Source organism: Lissotriton vulgaris, chromosome 7 (genome assembly GCF_964263255.1).
Source record: "Lissotriton vulgaris chromosome 7, aLisVul1.2, whole genome shotgun sequence".
Classification (NCBI taxonomy): domain Eukaryota; kingdom Metazoa; phylum Chordata; class Amphibia; order Caudata; family Salamandridae; genus Lissotriton; species Lissotriton vulgaris.
Genome location: NC_141695.1, coordinates 424,629,133 through 424,649,629, shown reverse-complemented (window position 1 = coordinate 424,649,629; position 20,497 = coordinate 424,629,133). Strand labels below are relative to the sequence as shown.

Sequence of the window (20,497 nt, the reverse complement as noted above, 5' to 3'; positions counted from 1 at the left end):
CTCAAACGAGATCACATCAATTATTGATGAGAAACCAAACCTTGAGGCTTGTATCCCTCACTTTATGAAAATCAATGTTTTTATTAGTGGTAGGTTTACTAGGTTGGCTGGACATTTTAATAACAAAGCAAAGGGATGGTTTAACAATGCATGCACTGTGGCACTGAAGACACTAAAAAATGCATTATCCGTAAAACCCAGAGATAAAATTGTTGTAGCCAAGCTAAGATCCGACTATAATTTAGCTCTCAAGCAAAGGAAAGCTGAATTACGTGAGGAAGCTTGGGAGCGATTGGATCTAGCGGCCGTATCGAATAATTGTACCCTTTTTTGGGCAGTAGTAAACAGCCCCCTTTTAAAAGATGACAAACTTCCCGTGTTAACCTCAAACGTGGGTAAGGACTCATGGGTACAGCACTTCTCTGGTATTTTTAACCCTGACATGGTAACGTTGCCGACAAGTTGTTCCTGGCCAGTACTTAACCTAGATATCACCTTACAGGAGGTCCTAAGTAGTATCAGGGCAAGTAAGGGTGGTAAGGCCCAGGGACCCGACGGTGTCCCAGTCGATTTGTACAAATTTGCACCCGAGACTTGGGGGCCAGTACTAGTCAAAGTTTTTAACGCCGCTGTTCGCTATACTTTTCCATGTACCTGGTCTGAATCCATAATAGTCCCGATACACAAGAAAGGGGACCGAGGAAACGTTAAAAATTACCGGCCAATCTCACTGCTGGATTCATCGGTTAAGATTATGAGCCGTGTACTCCTCGTCCGATTAGAAGAATGGGCAGAGTCTAATCAGATAATGACTGACTGCCAATATGGATTCAGGAAAGGTAGAGGTTGCATTGAACAATGCTTAAATCTGGAACTCCTGATAGGGAAATATACCCGAGCAAAAAATGGCTCACTTTACCTCTGTTTCGCTGATTTGAGCAGCGCTTTCGACCTGGTGGATCACGCCATACTATGGACTACCCTGCTAGAAATGGGAGCACCTAGGGAAATCATATATTTTCTGGCCCGTTTATATGAGAGGCTTAGCTCGTGTGTCCGTTATGGGCCGTCGGGCGAATGCACAGAGAAATTTAGGGTTAGGAGAGGTATTAGACAAGGGTGTGTCTTGGCACCCTTGCTCTTCACTCTATTTATTAATGAAATAGACTCGATCTTAAAGAAGGCACCAGCTGACGCCCCTAGAGTAAACACAAATACCATCCCTGTGTTACTCTATGCGGACGACGCTGTGTTGCTCTCTAGGACTCCTCGAGGTCTCCAGCTTTTGATGGATACATTTTCGGCTTTTATTGAAAGCAGAAAGCTGGTCATTAATAAGAGTAAGACATATGTGATGGAGTGCGGAGCTAGTAAAGTCAAAATTAAAAAGCCCTACAGATATCTCATTGATGGACATGTGGTACAATGTGTGGATAATTTTTGCTACCTGGGGGTCAACTTTTCCAAAAATGGCCGCTGGGATATCGAGCACAAGGCGGTGCGCGACAAAATGGCCAGGAGTGCCAATGGAATATTTGCTTTTGCAAGTAAATTAGGTAGTAGAAAACCTAAAGCAATGCTCAAAATTTTTGAAGCTAGGTGTCTTTCTGTGGCCCTCTACGGAGCAGGGGTATGGGGGGTTTCCAGGGCAGAATCCCTACAGGTAGAAGAGAATATATTTCTGAAAAAGTTATTATGTCTCCCGACTTCTACTGCTAATAGTTTGGTCCATAAAGAACTAGGACTTTGTCATCTAAACGATCTATTATCACTGAGACCTTTGATGTTATGGCGCTCGGTCTGGATGAAAGACGAAACCTCATTTAATAGGGCCATAATTGAGGATTGTCTACGTCTAGACTATTTTCTTAAAATCCCATGGATTAAATATATAATTGCATCCTTTTCAAATGTGTTCGGGTTTAACGTTACTCTAGATCACTGCTCTGCTTCGGATCTCTCCAAAGATAGTATGAAATCAATTTATCTAAATCATTGTGCAGAAAGACGAGCTACAGATGATCTTAAACTTTCCTCCTGTGTGCGTTATAACCTTTTGAACGATTTTGTGGGCTTACATCCTTATCTCCTTCAGGTAACTAAAGGACAACATCGGTTTGTTCTTACAAGGATGAGGATGGGTACGGCCCACTTATTGGTTGCATTTCCTGAGATTAAAAAGCGCCCCTCAGGTCCATGCCGGTGCGACAATATTTCAGAACAAAGCACAGAGCACTTTCTACTTATGTGTAACCTGTATAGCGAATGTCGTAAATTCTTTTCAAAACCTTTATTTATTAAATTTGGAACTAGAACTGTTAAAGAGGCAATGAAATTACTTTTTAATTTGCATCATCCTGACATCTGTTTTTATACGGCTAGTTATTTACTTAAGGCCATCAGCTATAGGAAAGGCATGATTTTTTTTTAAAAAAAAAAAAAAAAAAAAAAATTACAAAATTTTTATAATAACTTATTTATTCCATATCTTTTAAAGTGTGTTATTTGATTTTTTTTATATGTATCATACTGTATTCGTCTGGTGGATTGCTATTGTCATGAATATTTCTTTTTAACACGTTTTGTATGTATGTACTTTTATGGACATGATTTACATGTTCCGAATAAAGTTTATTGAATTGAATTGGGTACCTTTAAAATCCTCAGTATGTTGAAAGAAAAAGATGCAAATTTGGCATGGATACCTTATGGGGACAAAACGTTGCAGGGACCACAGCACAATCTACCCAGATAGCCAAAAAAAAGGCTTAGCACGGGGGGAGGCCAGGCAGCGAAAGGGTTAATATTGTGTCGGAGAACTCTTTGTAGGGACAACAGAAATGCAATGTTTCCTCATTGTGAATATCACAGATATGTACATTTAAGCAAATGCAAATATCAGAGATGTTGCATATTTACTGTTTTAAAGTGGGTTTAAGGTAATGGAATAGGAGGATGTTTGCATGTATATTGTATATGAACAACACAACCCTAGCTTAATAGCAATAAAGCATTGAACAAAGTGATGAGCCCTGGGATCCGATAATGGTTGCAGGATAGTGTAGGTTTCTACTGTGTGGGGTGGTAGTGATCTTTGAGATAGGTTTTCAGTTGCTTTCTGAACTGCAGGAATGTAGGAGTCATCCTGATGCTGATGAGTATGTTTTCCCAGGCCCTAGGTGCACAGATTGTTTTTTTCTTTCTGCATTTATTCTTCTCCATAATAGCAATGTTCTGGCTCTCAGACTGGTGCTGCTGAATTCAAGAGCTGGTAAGTTTCTCTGCCTGATATGCAGGGGTGCTGTTCTTAATAGATGATGCAGCTAGTCTTAAATGTGATACTGGCAAAAAATAGGCAATGCTCCTTCAGCGCTGTGGTAATGTAGTTGAACTGCTTCTGCCGTTTGATAAAACGTACGGCAGCATGTAAGTTGGCTTTTGGGGGGGGGGGTACAAGAATGGTGTCAAGGGGGCGTTGAGCAGAGAGTTGCCTTTATCTTATGCTTGTTCTATTGTGCTGAAGTCAGTTTCAACAACATTGGTTTCACATTTCTTTGGAATAAAGATGATATAATGCTGTCTTCGTTTTCTTGATGAAGTTCTCTCTAAAAGAGAGGTCTCTATTGTGGGAATAGCTATGGCTTAGAGCTTGCAGTAAGATGAGGAGGAGAAATTATGAATGTTCATGTTGGACTTGGTTTTTCGGTGCTTTTGGCGAGCAGGTGGAATTCTGTCTCAGCTGAGTTGAGCTTGAGCTTTAGATATTAGACTGACATCTAATTCTAAATTAGAATGAGGCCGGCTTTGAGTCACTCAAAGCCATGTGTGGAGGAGATTTTGAGGGGTAGTTGTGTGTCTTTGACATATTGGTGAATTAGATTTAATGTTTTTAGGAATCCATGAAGAGACTGGAGATCAATGGGGAGAGGATGGATCCCTGGGGCACTCTGCATGAGAAAAGGAGTTCTTGAATCTTGACGGGTTGAAGATGATCGGAGAAGTAGAGTGCGCACCAAGAAGGCCAATGTCAGAGAAACATATGTGCATTTCCAGGATGTGGATCAATTCTTGATGGTGTAGCCGGTCGAATGCTGGAGAGAGGTTAAGCAGAATGAAGAGACAGGGGTCATGTACGTCACTGAGAAAAGAGGACGCTCTCTACTACTTCAAGGGTAGCAGACTCTGCTGCAGTGTGGTTTGAAGCTGGACTTGTAGTCCAGTAGAAGGTCATAATTACTGTATATACCACATTTGAACAACATAGGACAGTGCATTAGCAATGAAATCCTAATGTTGATGGTTGCACTAGTGTAAGTTTACTGAAGGAGTTAAACATCAATGTTAAATAAGGTTACAACTAAAAAGCACCACATTCTGGACCCGAGATGGGTACATTTCTGGGGCAGGGCCACAAACAGGAGGAAGACACTTTCCAATGGAACAACGTGTGCTTGCACAATTTAGAATTTGTAAGATACTGACAGGGCCTGGCCTGTTACAAAGGTCATCAGACTGTGGTCCAATAACTCCCCGTCTGGGGATGCTGCATTTAGATGAAGGTAACATTTAAAACACTAATCTTCTGCCCCAGGTCTTCAAAACCCCCCACAATGTTCAGCCCACACACCAGGCGAAACAATATCATGCAGTGCAGTGTTTACTAAATACCATATATCTAGCTATCATTAGTGCAGCAGGTGCAGTGGCACCGGAGTCAGGTATGTGAGCGACTCAGTGCACACCATGCACGGCTGCCTTTACCCATTGAAGGGGCAGGGGATCCAATTACTTTGCTAGCATTCTGACCCCTTACATCATTGCTTTTCCTGGCAAGGTTTCCTTCATAATATCCGAATTAGGAGCCACGAGTTAGTCTTTCTTCTCAAATGGTTTGTCTCTCAGATTTTATGGATGGCTCATTTACGCGTTTTGAGTAAATTAATGCAGATTTCTACTTCCACGTGATGGGTTCTGCAGAACTAAAACTTTTTGAAGTTGAAAAATGTTACATAGTTTTGTTCCTTGCCCCTCTGGTTTAAGTTTTCTAAGTTCATTTAAAATGTACAAACACCTCCTTCAAGATGCTATTAGTGTAAAAGTAGGCTGTTTAAATGACACATGAGCATTTTGCAAACAATGCTAATTTACTTTGGAGAATTATTAATAAACATGCTTACAGTTACATAGTTATTTATGGGTTTAAAAAAAAGTTGTATTGTAAATTACACTGTAGTTGAGGCTTTTATATCACTTCCCAGTGAAGGAAGATCCCCTCGTGTATCAGGAAAAAATGTTTTGCGGAATAAAGACTGCACATTTTGATTTTTGCGCAGTAGGTCTTAAAAAAAATGCCCTTTATACAGAAGGTGAAGCTCACTATTGTTCGCACCCTAATGTTATCTTGGTCCTTTTTGCTAGGGATATGGTTGTCCTTTTTCTGTAGACAAGCCCTGTTGTCGTCATGCCTATGATTGCTCTATTTCTTCTTAGTGTGGTTTGTCTCTCTTTGTGGTACGTGAGTCTGTTGTCCAAATGGGAAGCAGAAACTGTGACTGTGTGAAACCGTGATGAAGTCTGGCGTTTGTGTCACAGCGCCCTGAATATTTGGGATTGATTCTGTCCCTTGAGCATATCTGGGCAATGTGTGGCACACGAAAGGAACGACATAGCTGCTGTCAACCATACTACCATTCCTCCTTATCCTGCAATATCTAAGTAGCAATTTACGAAACCTCGGGGTAGATTTTCAAACATTTTTCGCTGGTTTAGCATCACAAACGGGATGCTAACCTGCACAAAATATTTTTGGGGTATTTAAGTTTCCAGCGCAAAACTTCTTTTGCTCTGGAAAGTACCCTATAAGTAGCGCAAAGCACTGTTTTGCGTTACTTAGTGCCAAGGGGGCATTACATTGGTGGTACATGGGTGTTCCCATGCAACCACCCATGCCTTTTGATGCAAAACCCTATCTACAGACAATTGTAGTCAAGGTTTAGCGCCAGAAGTTAATGCCACTTCAAAGGAGGAGCTAACAGGAGAAATATTTTTCTTTTTTTTTCTTTTCCGACTTTGCATGCAGCACACATACAAAGTGGATAAAGCTTGAAAACTTGTATAGGCATGGTATTTTCTAGAGGAAGGGTATTCTTCATGTACGCTACCTATGCTAGACTCACGCCGACACCCTAACGCTAGGGGCCTAAGGTGTGTGAGTGGCTTTAACAGCTGAAATCAGTGCTGGCGCTAGGGAGATTGGAGTTAGCCATAATTCTGTATATATGGCACTCTCCTGCTCCCCACCTATCATGCAATGTAGAGCTGCCTCTTTGGGTGCTGAGCTGCGCTGCGTTGCATGTATTTTTTTTAAAATCTCCATCCAGGTTTTTCTTGCCTGTAATCATTGCGCATAAATTTGCAAAATCATAAAATTGATGATTAAATAAGATGAACATGTTGATCACACCAGTCATGTTGTTAAACAGCTCACCTTATACAAAACATACACTTTCTTGGGTGCCACTCTCATGTGCCACGGCGTTGAACAATCCAGGGTCACGTCATCACCTTCCTTAACATTAAGAACCCTCTCTGTAAGAGAAGAAAACAAATTTGTGTCACAGGAGAGAACTGTTAATTTAATACTAGTGAGCCAAGGACCTGGCCTTGCGTGAAGTCTCTAGAAATGCTTTATAGTCATCTTATTTAACTCACAAAGATTGATTTAAAACATTTGGGTGCTTTAATTTAAACTCACAATGCTAGTAGAATGCAGCTGTTAAAGAAATACTCAACCTCATCCCTCATTCACAATCCATTTTTTATTTAATCTCATGTGACATCACCACCTACATCATTGTTGACATCACCTTTGCCTTTTGTCAATGCAAATAACATTTGACATTTATTTCTGGCTTACACATTTTTTCCGATGTCTAATGTGGAAACGCCTTTTGAAGCTGATGCACAGTTGTATCCATGCCTGGACTATAGCCTTAAAATATATAGTTATGTATCAGTAGTTCCGGTTGGCGCTTATATATTTATATAGCACACGCAGGCCTATTGGTGTGAGATGGGGTTTAAGTGGGCCGGGTCTCACCGGTGCTGAGCACCGGCAGTTTTTTAACTCCTTGGCTGCAGCGGTAATACCGCCGCGGCGCTAGGGGGGAGGGGGAGCCGCGCGGCGGCGCCATGCTCGTGACTGAACCACTCCGTCACGAGCCCAGGGCACGCTGTGCTTGTGACGTAGTGGTTCCGTCACGGCCCCGCCCGCTCATTAGAACGGCCGCGCAGGCGTGGAATTCCTGCAGCGTGGGCGGGGCGGCCGCGCCGTGACGCAACCACTCCGTCACCAGCACAATGCAACCGTGGCTCGTGACGGAGTGGTTCCTTCATGAGCACGGAAGGGGTTTAAGGAGGCCTTCCAACAGGTCTCTATCGGGCTCTGTTTTATGCACTGGCACAGGCGGTCTGTTTTTTTCCAGATTGCAGTGACAGCAGGCACATCGATGTGCGCATGCTCACACTGCTCACTTCTCCCTAGGCATCGATGTGCACATACTCACACTGCTCACTTTTCACTAGTGGAGAAGTTAAGGCATGACCTATTGCTAGGTGAGAATTAGGGAAAGGGAAATCCTTTAAAGAGAGTCATTTTCTCTCCAGATTTCCCTTCTCTTTTTGAAACTCAGGAGCAGCAACATTGTTGTGGTGTCACCAGGGCTTTAAGTGTAAGCTTTTTAAATATTATATACAAGTCATAGTTGCTGCTTATTTATCTTATGCAACTAACAACCATTGGCAAACCCAATAGTCCTGACTTGTTGAAGGTATGATGTTACTTGCTGTATCTTATGTCTAGATGCAATGACAGAAACAGCAAAATACAAGCCGGGCGGCACACTATGCTAAGCACAGATTTTTAGCTTACGTGTTTATAAGCCATAACCTTAATTACATTGACCATGCCCGTTTGAGAGACCCCCAGTTTTTTCATTCTTCTTAAAGCCCTGGGTGTGAGGGTAATTTATAGTGCAGTATTTTAACAGAGTATAGGGTACATTAAGAGAGGAGGTTTATGAGAAAAATGTAACATTTAGAATTATAGATGGGACCCAGGGAATAAAAGGTATGTTCTTCATCAAGCGATTTTGCGTCATATCAAATAGACATCGAGCGTGAAGTGTCGTCTATGAGGTAAAAAAAAGTACCTGGCCTGCTGCGACCTCCCACCCAGACCACACTCTCTGCCTTCTCTCATCCTCCACTCCGAAAGCTGTCCTCTCTGTTCTCCATCAGAGCAGAGAGCTAGTGCCACATTGACATACTTGAGACCTCATTTAGAAGCACTTTGTGCTGATGGTGCGTCACTTGTTTTGACGTACCGGTGGCGCAATGGGCTTGCCCATATTTTCAAGGCCACTTGAAGTCACCTTGCGTGACTTTTCACTGCCCTGTATATTTTTGGCACCTTTCACACATTACTCTGCATGAAAAGGGCATTCTATGGGTGTTGCTGTGGGTGTTCCCATGCAATGTCTATGGAACCTGACACATTCCTAGATTTGCAATGTATTGGAAAGCTGGGAATGCGTCAGATTCCTACACCTCCTCAGAGAGGTGTAGGTGTAGCGCAACAAGGACAAATACTTACATTTTGATCTTGTTTTTTCCTCTTTCTATGTATGCTGCATTCTGCAGCATACTTAGAAAAAGGAAAATGCCATCAATTATTGCCTTTATGCAGGAAGGTTCCCCTTCCTGCACAAAAATAGTCACCTCCGCAATGCAGGCATCCTTGTAAAATAATACAGGGGTGCCTGCACTGGCGCATGGCAGCCAATTGTTCACCAGCTCGGGAAAGCACATGGATGCATTGCATTGCTGTTAACACAACGCATCCGTGTGCTTTGAAAAGGACGCAGTTCAGTGCAGCAAAATGGCTTGCGGCGCCGCCCCATTTTCTCGTAAATGAGTCCCTATGTGAGAGTCCTGTCAGAGCAGCTTGTAATTGCTTCATGATGTAGCTATAGTGGGAATGAACTTTTGTTTAAACAGCTACTTCCTCATTTCAGTGAAAAGATTTAGAATCTGGTGTTCATGTTAGGAGTGCTGAGGGAAAGCTATACATAACAAGACATTTTGTAACAGTTACATATTTTCTGTTGAGAGAACAACAGATTCTTCACAGAATTGGTCTAGAAATGTTATGATGAGGCAGGCATTGTGCTATTTTAGCAAAAAAGAAACAGGTTCAAAGTTCCCATGAGGAAGAGGAGGGCAAAGAGCTCAAGCATACACTGGCTGCTCCCGAGAAGCACTGTTTCCATACTGTAGGGGTTACAAATTTTGGAATTTCAAGAACACGGATATAGGGCCAGGTGTACGACCTGACAAATAGCTACTCACAAATTGCGTCGCTTGAACATTGTTTGTGATTCCCAATGGGGTCGCAAAATTCGAGGCTCATGTATATTATGAGCCACTCGCATTTGGCGACCTCATTTGGAATGGCTAGCCCTCTGTTGTGTTCTTACTTGATGTATTGCCTGGCAACTCATGTAATGTAGGAATGTAAGTGTATTCAGAAGAAGACTTAGCAGAGAGGCTGAATGTGTTAGTGCGAGCTCCAGACAATAAGCAAGAACTTACACAATCCTGCTTACGTCTATTTTGTACTTAACACCTTCCCAGAGAAGGTGGCCTGCTGGGCTCAGCTGAACACCATGTCTGGGACTGCTTTTAAATAAAGTGTGTTCCTTAAAAGAAAACGGGATGCATTTAAAAAAATAAAAATTAAAAGTTTTTATTTCATTATTTAAGGGCAGGCTGTGGTCAGTGGGACCACTGTCTGCCCTTAAAAAATAATTTTGCATGCATTTGCAAAGAGGAAGGGGTCCCATGGGGACCCCTTCCCATTTGCGAATGCATTACCACCTACTTGAAGTAGGTGGTAATTTGCAAGTGTTTTGCGACATTCGTACATGGCTATGGAGTCGCAAACGACCCTTCCAAATACCGAGTCACAAAACAGTATTTTGTGAGTCGCAATTTATTTGCGCAACGCAAAATACTGTTTGTACATTTGCCCATGGTTTTTAGCATGCGCAAACGGGTCTAAGACCCGTTTGCGTATGATAAAAACCATCGTACATCTGGCCCTTTATGTCTTCTGCTAGATCAGGAGGTTTATTTTCATGGATAGCTTGATGTAGAAGGAAGCAGATTTTAATTTAGATTCTGGATAAGATAGGGAGCAGTGGAGTTTGTGGTTACATTTTCTTGCAGAAAAGAACAGCCTAGCAATGAGTGTAGTACAGCTTTATGGGGATCACTGGACGTTTGGAGGGTTCTCTCTAGTGTGGCTTCATCTGCCTGTTCTTGAGATGATTAGTGTGTTGATGGCTGTTCTAAGATGATTTGAAGAGATGAGAGGACATTTTCTTCAGGTTCTGGAGGTGAAAGTTACCTGATTTCACCACCTTATTGATATGAGGGAGAAGTGAGAAAGATAAATCAGGAGTGAAATTAAAGGATTTTGCAGGTGGTGTTGTAGGTCAAATACCTTCCATTTTTAAGGAGGCCAAAATATTGTAGTCAAATATGCTCCTGATAGATGTTGAGAGAAAGAATCAAGGTGTGTGGGAGTTTAAAAAAAGGACAATCGTTCACTCATGTTTGTAGTTGGTGTGGGAAGTTTCTAAAGTTGCAAATGTTCAATTGTTGGGAATGTTAGGTGCAGTTTGGTGTCATAGGCATATTGATGTAGGTGTATGCCTGTGTTGTTTAGGTTCAAACGTAATGGATCCTTGTAGACTGAATAATGTGGGTACTATGATAGAACCATGGGGGAAACCACATACCACTTTAATGGCACTGGAACTATAAATTCCAGTCTTAACCATATGATATCTCTTACCAGTGTATCTCATATCTATTGGTACATAACATTCACAGTAAAAACTTTTACTTGGTAACAGTTGCAAAATAAAACTTTTCCTTAAACATTTTTCAAAAAAAGAACAAATTAGTTGAACTTCAATGGCCATAATTTTTGTCCCAAAGTTGGCAAATGTGTACATGTTTTGTTTTTAATCTTACAACGTCAACATACAAACAAAAGGTTTTAGGTTCTTAAAGGCATGTTTATCAATATGTGATGCAGTACAGCAAACAACCACCGCCTTGATGAGTTGTGTAACAAGGAAAGGGCAGGAATGCACCGTATTTAACATAAAATGGCACATTCCTGCCATTTGCCAGCACTTGCGCACAATGTGTTGCCTTGCGCCAAAGCATGCACTGTTGGGCCATGGAGTACACATAGAAAGAGGAACAAATGAGAGGAAATAAGCTCAGTTCTCCTCGTTACGCCTCAACTGGGGAAGGCGTAGCAGTTTTGGCACATTCCCAGGTCTACCACTTATGGTATATCTGGAAATGTGTCAAAATCCATGGGTGTTGCATGGAAACACCAATGCACCACCATTGGAATGCCTCCCTGGGGCAGAATAACGCAACATAGTGATTTGCGCTGCATTACTCTGGATTTATCAAGGCACTCAGTGCCACACAAGGTTGCCTTGAGTGCCTTGATAAATCGCACTTAAGGGTTGCCTTGTGCATGCATCCCGTTGTGTGGGGCAAAAGCTACAAAAGCCTTTCATAAATAGGGCCCAAAATGTTTTTAAGGCAGACTCAGCAAATATCTTTGTAGCACTTTGCTGAGGTATCAGATATTATCTCGGATTATATAATGAATAAAATTAATTTATTACGGCTAATAGCATCACTGATCATCCCACATGATATCTTTAGTGCTGAACATTGTTTCTCACAAATACAATTAACATATATTCTAGGAAAAACTGTGCTTCTAATTACTTACATGGGACTTGCAATGATAGAGTGAAAAGATAAGTTTAGGAAACATGATTAAAAAACTATGGACCTGAACACAAAGCACAATAGGGAAATCAATGGTCAGTTGTGAACATATATAGCAACCAAATGATATTCAAAATTTTATTTATTTTTCTTTTTTTATATATACATGATTACTTTTTTATTTCATATATTTGACTTTTCATATGCCTATGTGTTATTATTTCAATTATATTTCACAATAAGGAACAAGTTCAGTATTCATTGTCTAAATACAAATTGATTATTTAGAACACTGTTTAAGTACAATGATTATAAAAACATGGCTGAAGAAAATCTTTATAGTTGCTACGCGCGTTTCGGCTCTAAGCCTTCGTCAGGAAGCCATGATGTGTGTTCACTAAGAAAACTAAACAAAAACATAGGCGACCAAAGAAAGATCCATATCAGTGTCAGGTTACTTGTCCTATATACATAATTATAATATACTTTATATACAATTTATACAAATTATTTTACAATATATTGCTTGTAACAAACAACCTTTATACATAGATTTAAAAACATTAGTCACATTCTACTATATTCTGAAAATTAATAGCGTCTTGAAAACTTAGAAGTACCTGTTGTGAGCTCTCCTTTATCTTATAATTCACACATTGACGTGAAAAAAGAGAGAGGGGAGACTTAATGCAATACTGTAGTGGTTCTTATAGATCCACTACTCACACAGAAATCTCTCACTTCTGGGTATTCTATATATCGTAGATTATTAAACTCAATCTAATTCCTGAAATGGGTTAAGGGACTTTATTCTATATTAATGCCCAGCAACGGATGCTTTGAGAGTAGATAAACTGTTGTTGGCTTGATGTCTTACCTAAGTAGTGGCTTTCTCTCCTACTTCCTTGCACTAAGCTCTGCTTTGCTACAGCGACTCAGTGGGGTGTCCTAAATGGCAGCCGGAAATTCCTTAAAAAAGTAATAGTGCAATTAGGACCATGAATATATAGTAATGGAATGTAAAGGACAACGATGGCTGGGGCCCTTACCTAAAACTGTAGGTAATACTAGCCGTCCTACAGGGTTCTTGTCACCAAGACGATCCTTCAATGGGTGACTGACTTAATGTACTATTAATTTAATGTAGAGTAGTTCTCTTGAAGAGAAAGGAAAAAGGAAAAAGGCCCGATAGGGAATAAAATTAATGTATCCAATTATCTGTGTGAATTTCTGTCTTGAGAAGTGAGAAGAGAATGTTTATGGGAATTGGTTTTATAATTACCTTCAATTTCTGTAAGTGACATTGTAATTGAAGATAAAGTATAGCGTAGTGCGTTGGTGTCTCAGTATGGTAAATGCCAGCACCTTAAAACCAAATAGAATGATATGAATATCTGTTCTTAGTATGAGGTTTAAACCATTTTTACAGAATTATCTACATGTTTCTCGTGTCTCAGACAAAGTCTATAAATAGTCTTACCTAGCTGATATCGCAGCCGCAATCTACAGGTAGGGTGGGGTTTTGGTATTTGCTGTCCTTGTATCCGTTTGCACACTCCCTTATTACTGTCGATTGAGGGGTCCAAAATCGCACATCTTTGTTCTTAGAATCAAAGGGGCAAAACAAAGAAAGGGCAAAGAGTTACTACTGCCATCATGGATCTCGATGATAATTAAAGAACCTCTAATGGATTTTGTGAAACAAAAGCAAGGTAATAGCGATAGATTCTGAATTCGGAGGGTGCCACTGATTGCTAGCCTAAAACAGGGATGGTTTGGCATTACTACGTGGTGTATAGTTACAAGATGACAGGACATTATTGTGGGAAAACGAGCAATTTCCCGAAGGGGGCAGCGTGTAATACCGGGCAAATGCCCCGGGAGAGAGGACTTACCGCCTAAGGATTGCTGTGGCGAACAGGATCAGACCGGGAATCTGACGGTCAATCGTCCGTGTTGCCGGCGATGCAGCTGCATTACTGGCTGTCAGCTGAGCTCTCGTATTTGAACTGCTCAAAATTGGTGGATTGCGTGTCACGTGTCATGCATTGAAAGCCGAGACTGAAGACGGCTCTGTGTCTGAGTCTAACGTTTTAGTTATAGGTGGCGGCCATTATAGAGCGAGGTTGCCGAAATATATGTCAGGTTCACATGTTAGTTGCGATTTCGGTGAAAGGACACGTATGGGGGCTTATGAAAATTCCTTACTGATGGAAATTATGTGGCACACAATTTTAGGAAAAGAAACGAAGGAGCTGTTATTCATGGATAATTTGTCCCGCTGATGACAGAGTCCTCATAAATATTTATTTCGACTTGAATATGTCGATAGAGATAGCAATGTTTTGGTAATATTGGCCGGCTGCTTTGGACTCGTAAAATGCATATAGCTCGTGTGGAGAATGTATGGTTCGCTTTCTATCAAAAGTGATGGAGTAAACTACAAGTGGGGCATCTTAAAGGGAGGTAATAACTTACTATTGTTAAATAAAAGCAGTGCACTGTTCAAAATAGAAGCGGGCTGCTAAAGCCAATCTTACATGAGCACTATATTACCCCAGTGTTATTTTCGAAAGATCATAGCCAATGGGTGAAATGTGTTTCTGTTCACTGATATCCCTTTGTGCCCAGTACCTGGATGTTTTTAACCACAATTGTATTTCAGTTCATGCCTGTGAGATAAGTGTCCAAAATAAATATCCAATACACTTCTCTACATTTCCGTATTTTGGTACTGTAAGTGCCTGAACTGGTTCTGAAATTTTCTAAAATCAACCATCGTATATCATCAGCACTATGTTGGGTTTCTAAGTAGTGTTTAATTAATGGTGCTTGTAATTTCTTACTACTGATCGCAGATCTGTGTTCTGACAATCTGGTCGACATCATGCGCGCTGTCTCTCCAACATAGCCTTTGTTGCAAGGGCATAGCAACAAATAGACTATGTTGGTTGACTTGCAGTTGTTCAATGTTTTGGCTTGTATGGTCACTTTATTGTAAGAAAACACTGAAGTTTCTATGGCATAGCTACATGCTGTGCAAGATAGACATTTGTAATTGCCTATAGGTGGTCGTTGACCAGTGAAGGTTGTTTGTTTTAATTCTGTGGGTTTCATTTGCATTCTAGAATGCACCACTAGGTCTTTAAGGTTTTTATTTTTCCTGTAAGCAAAAACAGTTTTGGGCAGAGTTTTTTCTTTAGGTCTTGTAGCATTCAAGATATGCCAATTGGAATTGACTATTTGTTGTATTTTGGCATTCATAGTCGAATGTCTTGTAACAAACACTAGTCTTACATTTGGTTCTTTTGTTTGTGTTTCCAAAAGATGCTGTCTATCAAAATAACTCGTTCGTTTGTAGGAGAGCGCTTGGGGTAACCACTGTTGAGGAACTTGTTTTTCATTTCTTCAGATCTTAATGTAGCCCAACCCAAAATGACGGCTATTTATGGTATCCCCAAGATTCATAAAAATAGCACTGACCCTCCATACAGACTAATTGTCACCACCATTGGTTCTGCAGCAGAGCCTCTATCTAAATACATAGATACCCTCTTGAGACCACACGTACCACGAATTCCATCACACATCAAGGACACAAGGAAGATTATCAATCTGGTAGAAAACCTTCAGTTCAATCCTGCTACCCAACTCATGGTAACTATGGATATAGAGGCCCTATACTCCAATATCCCACAATCAGGAGCAATAGCGGCAGTAGCTTTGTGTATGGAAACTTACAACATTGAATGCCCCAGAACCTTTGTTCTAGACTGTCTGCATAGAGTTTTAAGCGAAAACACCTTTGACTTTAATGGTTCTCTATTCCAATAGCGAAAAGGAGTAAGCATGGGAGATTCCTGTGACCCACAGTGGCAAATATATATATGGCCTTCTACAAATCCAAATTCATATACAATGAGATAGCTCCCTTTAGCGAGTCTATTACAGCATGGTCTAGATACATAGACGATGTCTTTTTTGTATGGACCTTGGACTCAGTAGAACTTAGTACCTTTGTTTCTTGGCTTAATCTTTGTGATTCAAACATCTTTTTCACAGCCTCTTCAAGCAATAGCAAAGTGGAGTTCTTAGACATAAATATACTCAATAAAGAAAATAGTCTATATGTAGACCTCTATGTCAAGCCCACGGCAGGTAACAACCTTTTACATTACTCAAGTTTTCACCCTAGTACCCAAAAAATGAGCATTCCCTTTGGCCAATTGTTACGCCTACGGCGTAATTGCACAACGGTCCAAGATTTTGATGTAAGATCTAAAGAAATTAAAAACAAGTTCCTTAACCGCGGTTACCCCAAGTGCCTAATCCGTGACGCCTATAGACGAGAGAGGTATTTTGATAGACAGCATCTTTTGGAAATACAAACAAAAGAACCAAATGTAAGACTAGTGTTGGTTACAAGACATTCGACTATGAATGCCAAAATACAACAAATAGTCCATTCCAATTGGCATATCTTGAATGCTAAAAGACCTAAAGAAAAAACTCTGCCCAAACCTGTTTTGTTTACAGGAAAAATAAAAACCTTAAAGCCCCAGTGGTGCGTTCTAGAATGCAAATGAAACCCACAGAATTAAAACAAACAACCCTCACTGGTCAACGACCACCTATAGTCAATTACAAATGTCTATCTTGCACAGCCTGTAGCTATGCCATAGAAACTTCAATGTTTTCTTACAATAAAGTGACCATGCAAGCCAAAACATTGACCAACTGCAAGACAACCAACATAGTCTATTTGTTGCTATGCCCTTGCAACAAAGGCTATGTTGGAGAGACAGCGCGCATGATGTCGACCAGATGGTCAGAACACAGATCTGCGATACGTATTAAGAAATTAGAAGCACCATTAGTTAAACACTACTTAGAAGCCCAGCATAGTGCTGATGATATACGATGGTTGATTTTAGAAAAAATCTGAACCAGTTCAGGCACTTACAGTACCAAAATATGGAAATGTAGAGAAGTGTATTGGATATTTATTTTGGACACTTATCTCACAGGCATGAACAGTGAAATCCCATGGGATCAAGTTCTGAATTACAATTTTGGTTAAAAACATCCAAGTACTTTGCACAAAGGGATATCAGTGAACAGAAACACATTTCACCCATTGGCTATGATCTTTTGAAAATAACACGGGGTAATATAGTGCTCATACCAGATTGGCTTTAGCAGCCCGCTTCTATTTTGAACAGTGTGCTGCTTTTATTTAACAATAGTAAGTTATTACCTCCCTTTAAGATGCCCCACTTGTAGTTTACTCCAATACTTTTGATAGAAAGCGAACCATACATTCTCCACACTTGGGCACGATAATTTCCATCCTATAATGCTGTGATATTACAATATCCAGATTGATGTATCCAGCTATATGCATTTTACGAGCCCAAAGCAGCCGGCCAATATTACCAAACATTGCTATCTTTATTGACATATTCAAGTCGAAATAAATATTTATGAGGACTCTGTCATCAGAGGGACAATTTATCCATGTATAACAGCTCCTTCGTTTCTTTTCTAAAATTGTGTGCCAAATAATTTCCATCAGTAAAGAATTTTCATAAGCCCCCATACATGTCCTTTCACTGAAATTGCAACTAACATGTGAACCTGACATATATTTCGGCAACCTCGCTCTATAATGGCCGCCACCTATAACTAAAACGTTAGACTCAGACACAGAGCCATCTTCAGTCTCGGCTTTCAATGCATGACACGTGACACACAATCCACCAATTACGAGCAGCTCAAATACGAGAGCTCAGCTGACAGCCAGTAATGCGGCTGCATCGGCAGCAACACGGACGTTTGACCATCAGATTCCCGGGCTGATCCTGTTCGCCACCGCAATCCTTAGTTGGTAAGTCCTCTCTCCCGATGCATTTGCCCGGTATTACACGCTTCCCCCCTCAGGAAATTGCTCGTTTTCCCACAATAGTGTCATGTCATCTTGTAACTACACACTGCGTAGCAATGCCAAACCATCCCTGTTTTAGGCTAGCAATCGGTGGCACCCTCCGAATTCAGAATCTATTGCTATTACCTTGCTTTTGTTTCACAAAATCCATTAGAGGTTCTTTAATTATCATCGAGATCCATGATGGCAGTAGTAACTCTTTGCCCTTTCTTTGTTTTGCCCCTTTGATTCTAAGAACAAAGAAGTGCGCTTTTGGGCCCCCCAATCGACAGTAATAAGGGAGTGTGCAAACGGATACAAGGACAGCAAATAACAAAACCCCACCCTACCTGTATATTGCGGCTGCGATATCAGCTAGGTAAGACTATTTATAGACTTTGTCTGAGACACGAGAAACATGTAGATAATTCTGTAAAAATGCTTTAAACCTCATACTAAGAACAAATATTTATATCATTCTATGTGGTTTTAAGGTGCTGGCATTTACCATACTGGGACACCAAAGCACTACGCTATACTTTATCTTCAACTACAATGTCACTTACAGAAATTGAAGGTAATTTTAAAACCAATTCCCATAAACATTCTCTTCTCGCTTCTCAAGACAGAAATTCACACAGATAATTGGATACAATAATTTTATTCCCTATCTGGCCTTTTTCCTTTTTCCTTTCTCTTCCGGAGAACTACTCTACCGGTATTTATTTATTTATTTTAAGAGTTTTATATAGTGCTGGCTAGACCCGGAGGTATCAGAGCGCTTTACATGAGGTTCCACAAAATTACACGTTTACATCAGTTCCAATTTACATAAGTTGCTAGACAAACAATTACAAGAACATAGAAAACGAGATAAGGGAAGAGTATAGGGGAAGGGGGTCAGGGTAAAGGGGTGGGAGGAAGATACAGCAGAAAGACTAAGGAAGTCTGCCAATAGTCCGGCTGGGTAGGTGACGGTCGAAGGGGAAGACCCAAAACCCATCTCCTCTATAGCTATCAGGTAGCTCCATCCGGATATGGCCTAATAGCTAGGTCTCAATGGGAAACATTTAGAGAACATGGAGGGCAAAAATGGAGCGTAGAGGGGAGGGGACAGGGAAGGTGAGATAGAGAGCATAGGGGAAGAGACAACAAGGAGAGACGAAATTAAGTCCGTCTAAAGGCCGACTGATTAGGTGACGACCAAGGAGGGAGTCCACGGCCCATCTCCCCTATAGCTAAACCAGGTAGCTCCATCGGGCATCAGACAAAATAGTTCAGTCTCAATACATTCAGAGAGGAGAGAAGGAGAGACATAAATAGAGGGAGGATGCAGGAAGAGACGACAGGAGAGACGAAAGGAAGTCTGCCCAAAGTCCGGCTGGGTAGGTGACGGTCGAAGGGGAAGACCCAAAACCCATCTCCTCTATAGCTATCAGGCAGCTCCATCGGGCTTTGGCCAACTAGCTAGGTCTCAATGAGAAACATTTAGAGAACATGGAGGGCAAAAATGGAGCGTAGAGAGGAGGGGACAGGGAAGGTGAGAAAGAGAGGATAGGGGAAGAGACAACAAGGAGAGACGAAATTAAGTTTGTCTAAAGGCCAACTGGGTAGGTGACGACCAAGGAGGGAGTCCACGGCCCACCTCCCCTATAGCTAAACCGGGTAGCTCCATCGGGCATCAGACAAAATAGTTCAGTCTCAATACATTCAGAGAGGAGAGAAGGAGGGACATAAATAGAGGGAGGATGCAGGAAGAGACGACAGGAGAGACGAAAGGAAGTCTGGCTAAAGACCGACTGGGTAGGTGACGTCCAAGGAGGGAATCCCTGACCTGTCTCCCCTATAGCTTAACCAGGTAGCTCCATCGGGCATCAGACAAAATAGCTAGATCTCAAATGACGAGGGAGAATTCACAGGTAGACAGGGTAGGGACTAGTGCCAGGATACATGAGGGCAGTGGCAGGAAAGTGGAGAGGAGTAGAGCGGGGAGGGGTAGGGGAAGGTAGTTCGGTAAAAGTTATAGGGGGAAAGTGATACAAGGGAGAGAGGAATGAAATAGGGGGAGGCAGGCAAAGAATGAAGGAGGGAAGAGGTGGGGGAGGGGGTAGGAGACACAGCAAGGAGACGAGGAAGACCAGGCTAGACCTGGAGGTATCAGAGTGCTTTACATGAGAATTAAGAAATGTTACAGCGTTACATTAATTTGAGTTACATTACAGTTGGATCCTTTGCTTTTGAAGAAAAACAATATTGATGGAGGGAGGGAAGGGAACATAACAGGGAGATGAGGAAGAAAACAATGTCTGATGTCCAGATGGCCCCACTGCTCACCTTTGGGGACCACACAGGGCGTAGACCTGAAAACGCCTGACCGATGCCATTTTGAAGATAGGCGACACCACCTATTATGAGATATTGGGAAAACAAAGCAGGGATCAGAAGTGCGAGTATAGGTAAAATGAATGACTCCTCCAAGATGGCCACCATAGTTTGGGAAGGGAGCAGGCCCATTTCTATTTCCATGCTCAGCAGTTTCTACAGATCAGGGAAGGGGACACCATCTTCGGGATCAGAGGTAAGAGGACGATATGGCAGTCTAATTATAACAAAAGGCCATAAACATACAAAATGGGAGCTCACAAATGCACACTTCAGCCCAAAGAGAGTCCCAATGACAGACTCGAC

The 20,497-nt window shown here is 41.4% G+C and overlaps 1 protein-coding gene across 1 annotated transcript in view; it reads right to left on the bottom strand.

Moving 5' to 3' along the window:
• Nucleotides 1–20,497, bottom strand: part of IZUMO1 (izumo sperm-oocyte fusion 1) — a 254,288-nt gene that overhangs the window by 62,099 nt on the left and 171,692 nt on the right. Inside the window, exon 6 of the mRNA XM_086929367.1 lies at nucleotides 6,488–6,588. Coding sequence (XP_086785493.1) covers nucleotides 6,488–6,588 — 101 coding nt within the window. The remainder of the gene's footprint in view (nucleotides 1–6,487; nucleotides 6,589–20,497) is intronic.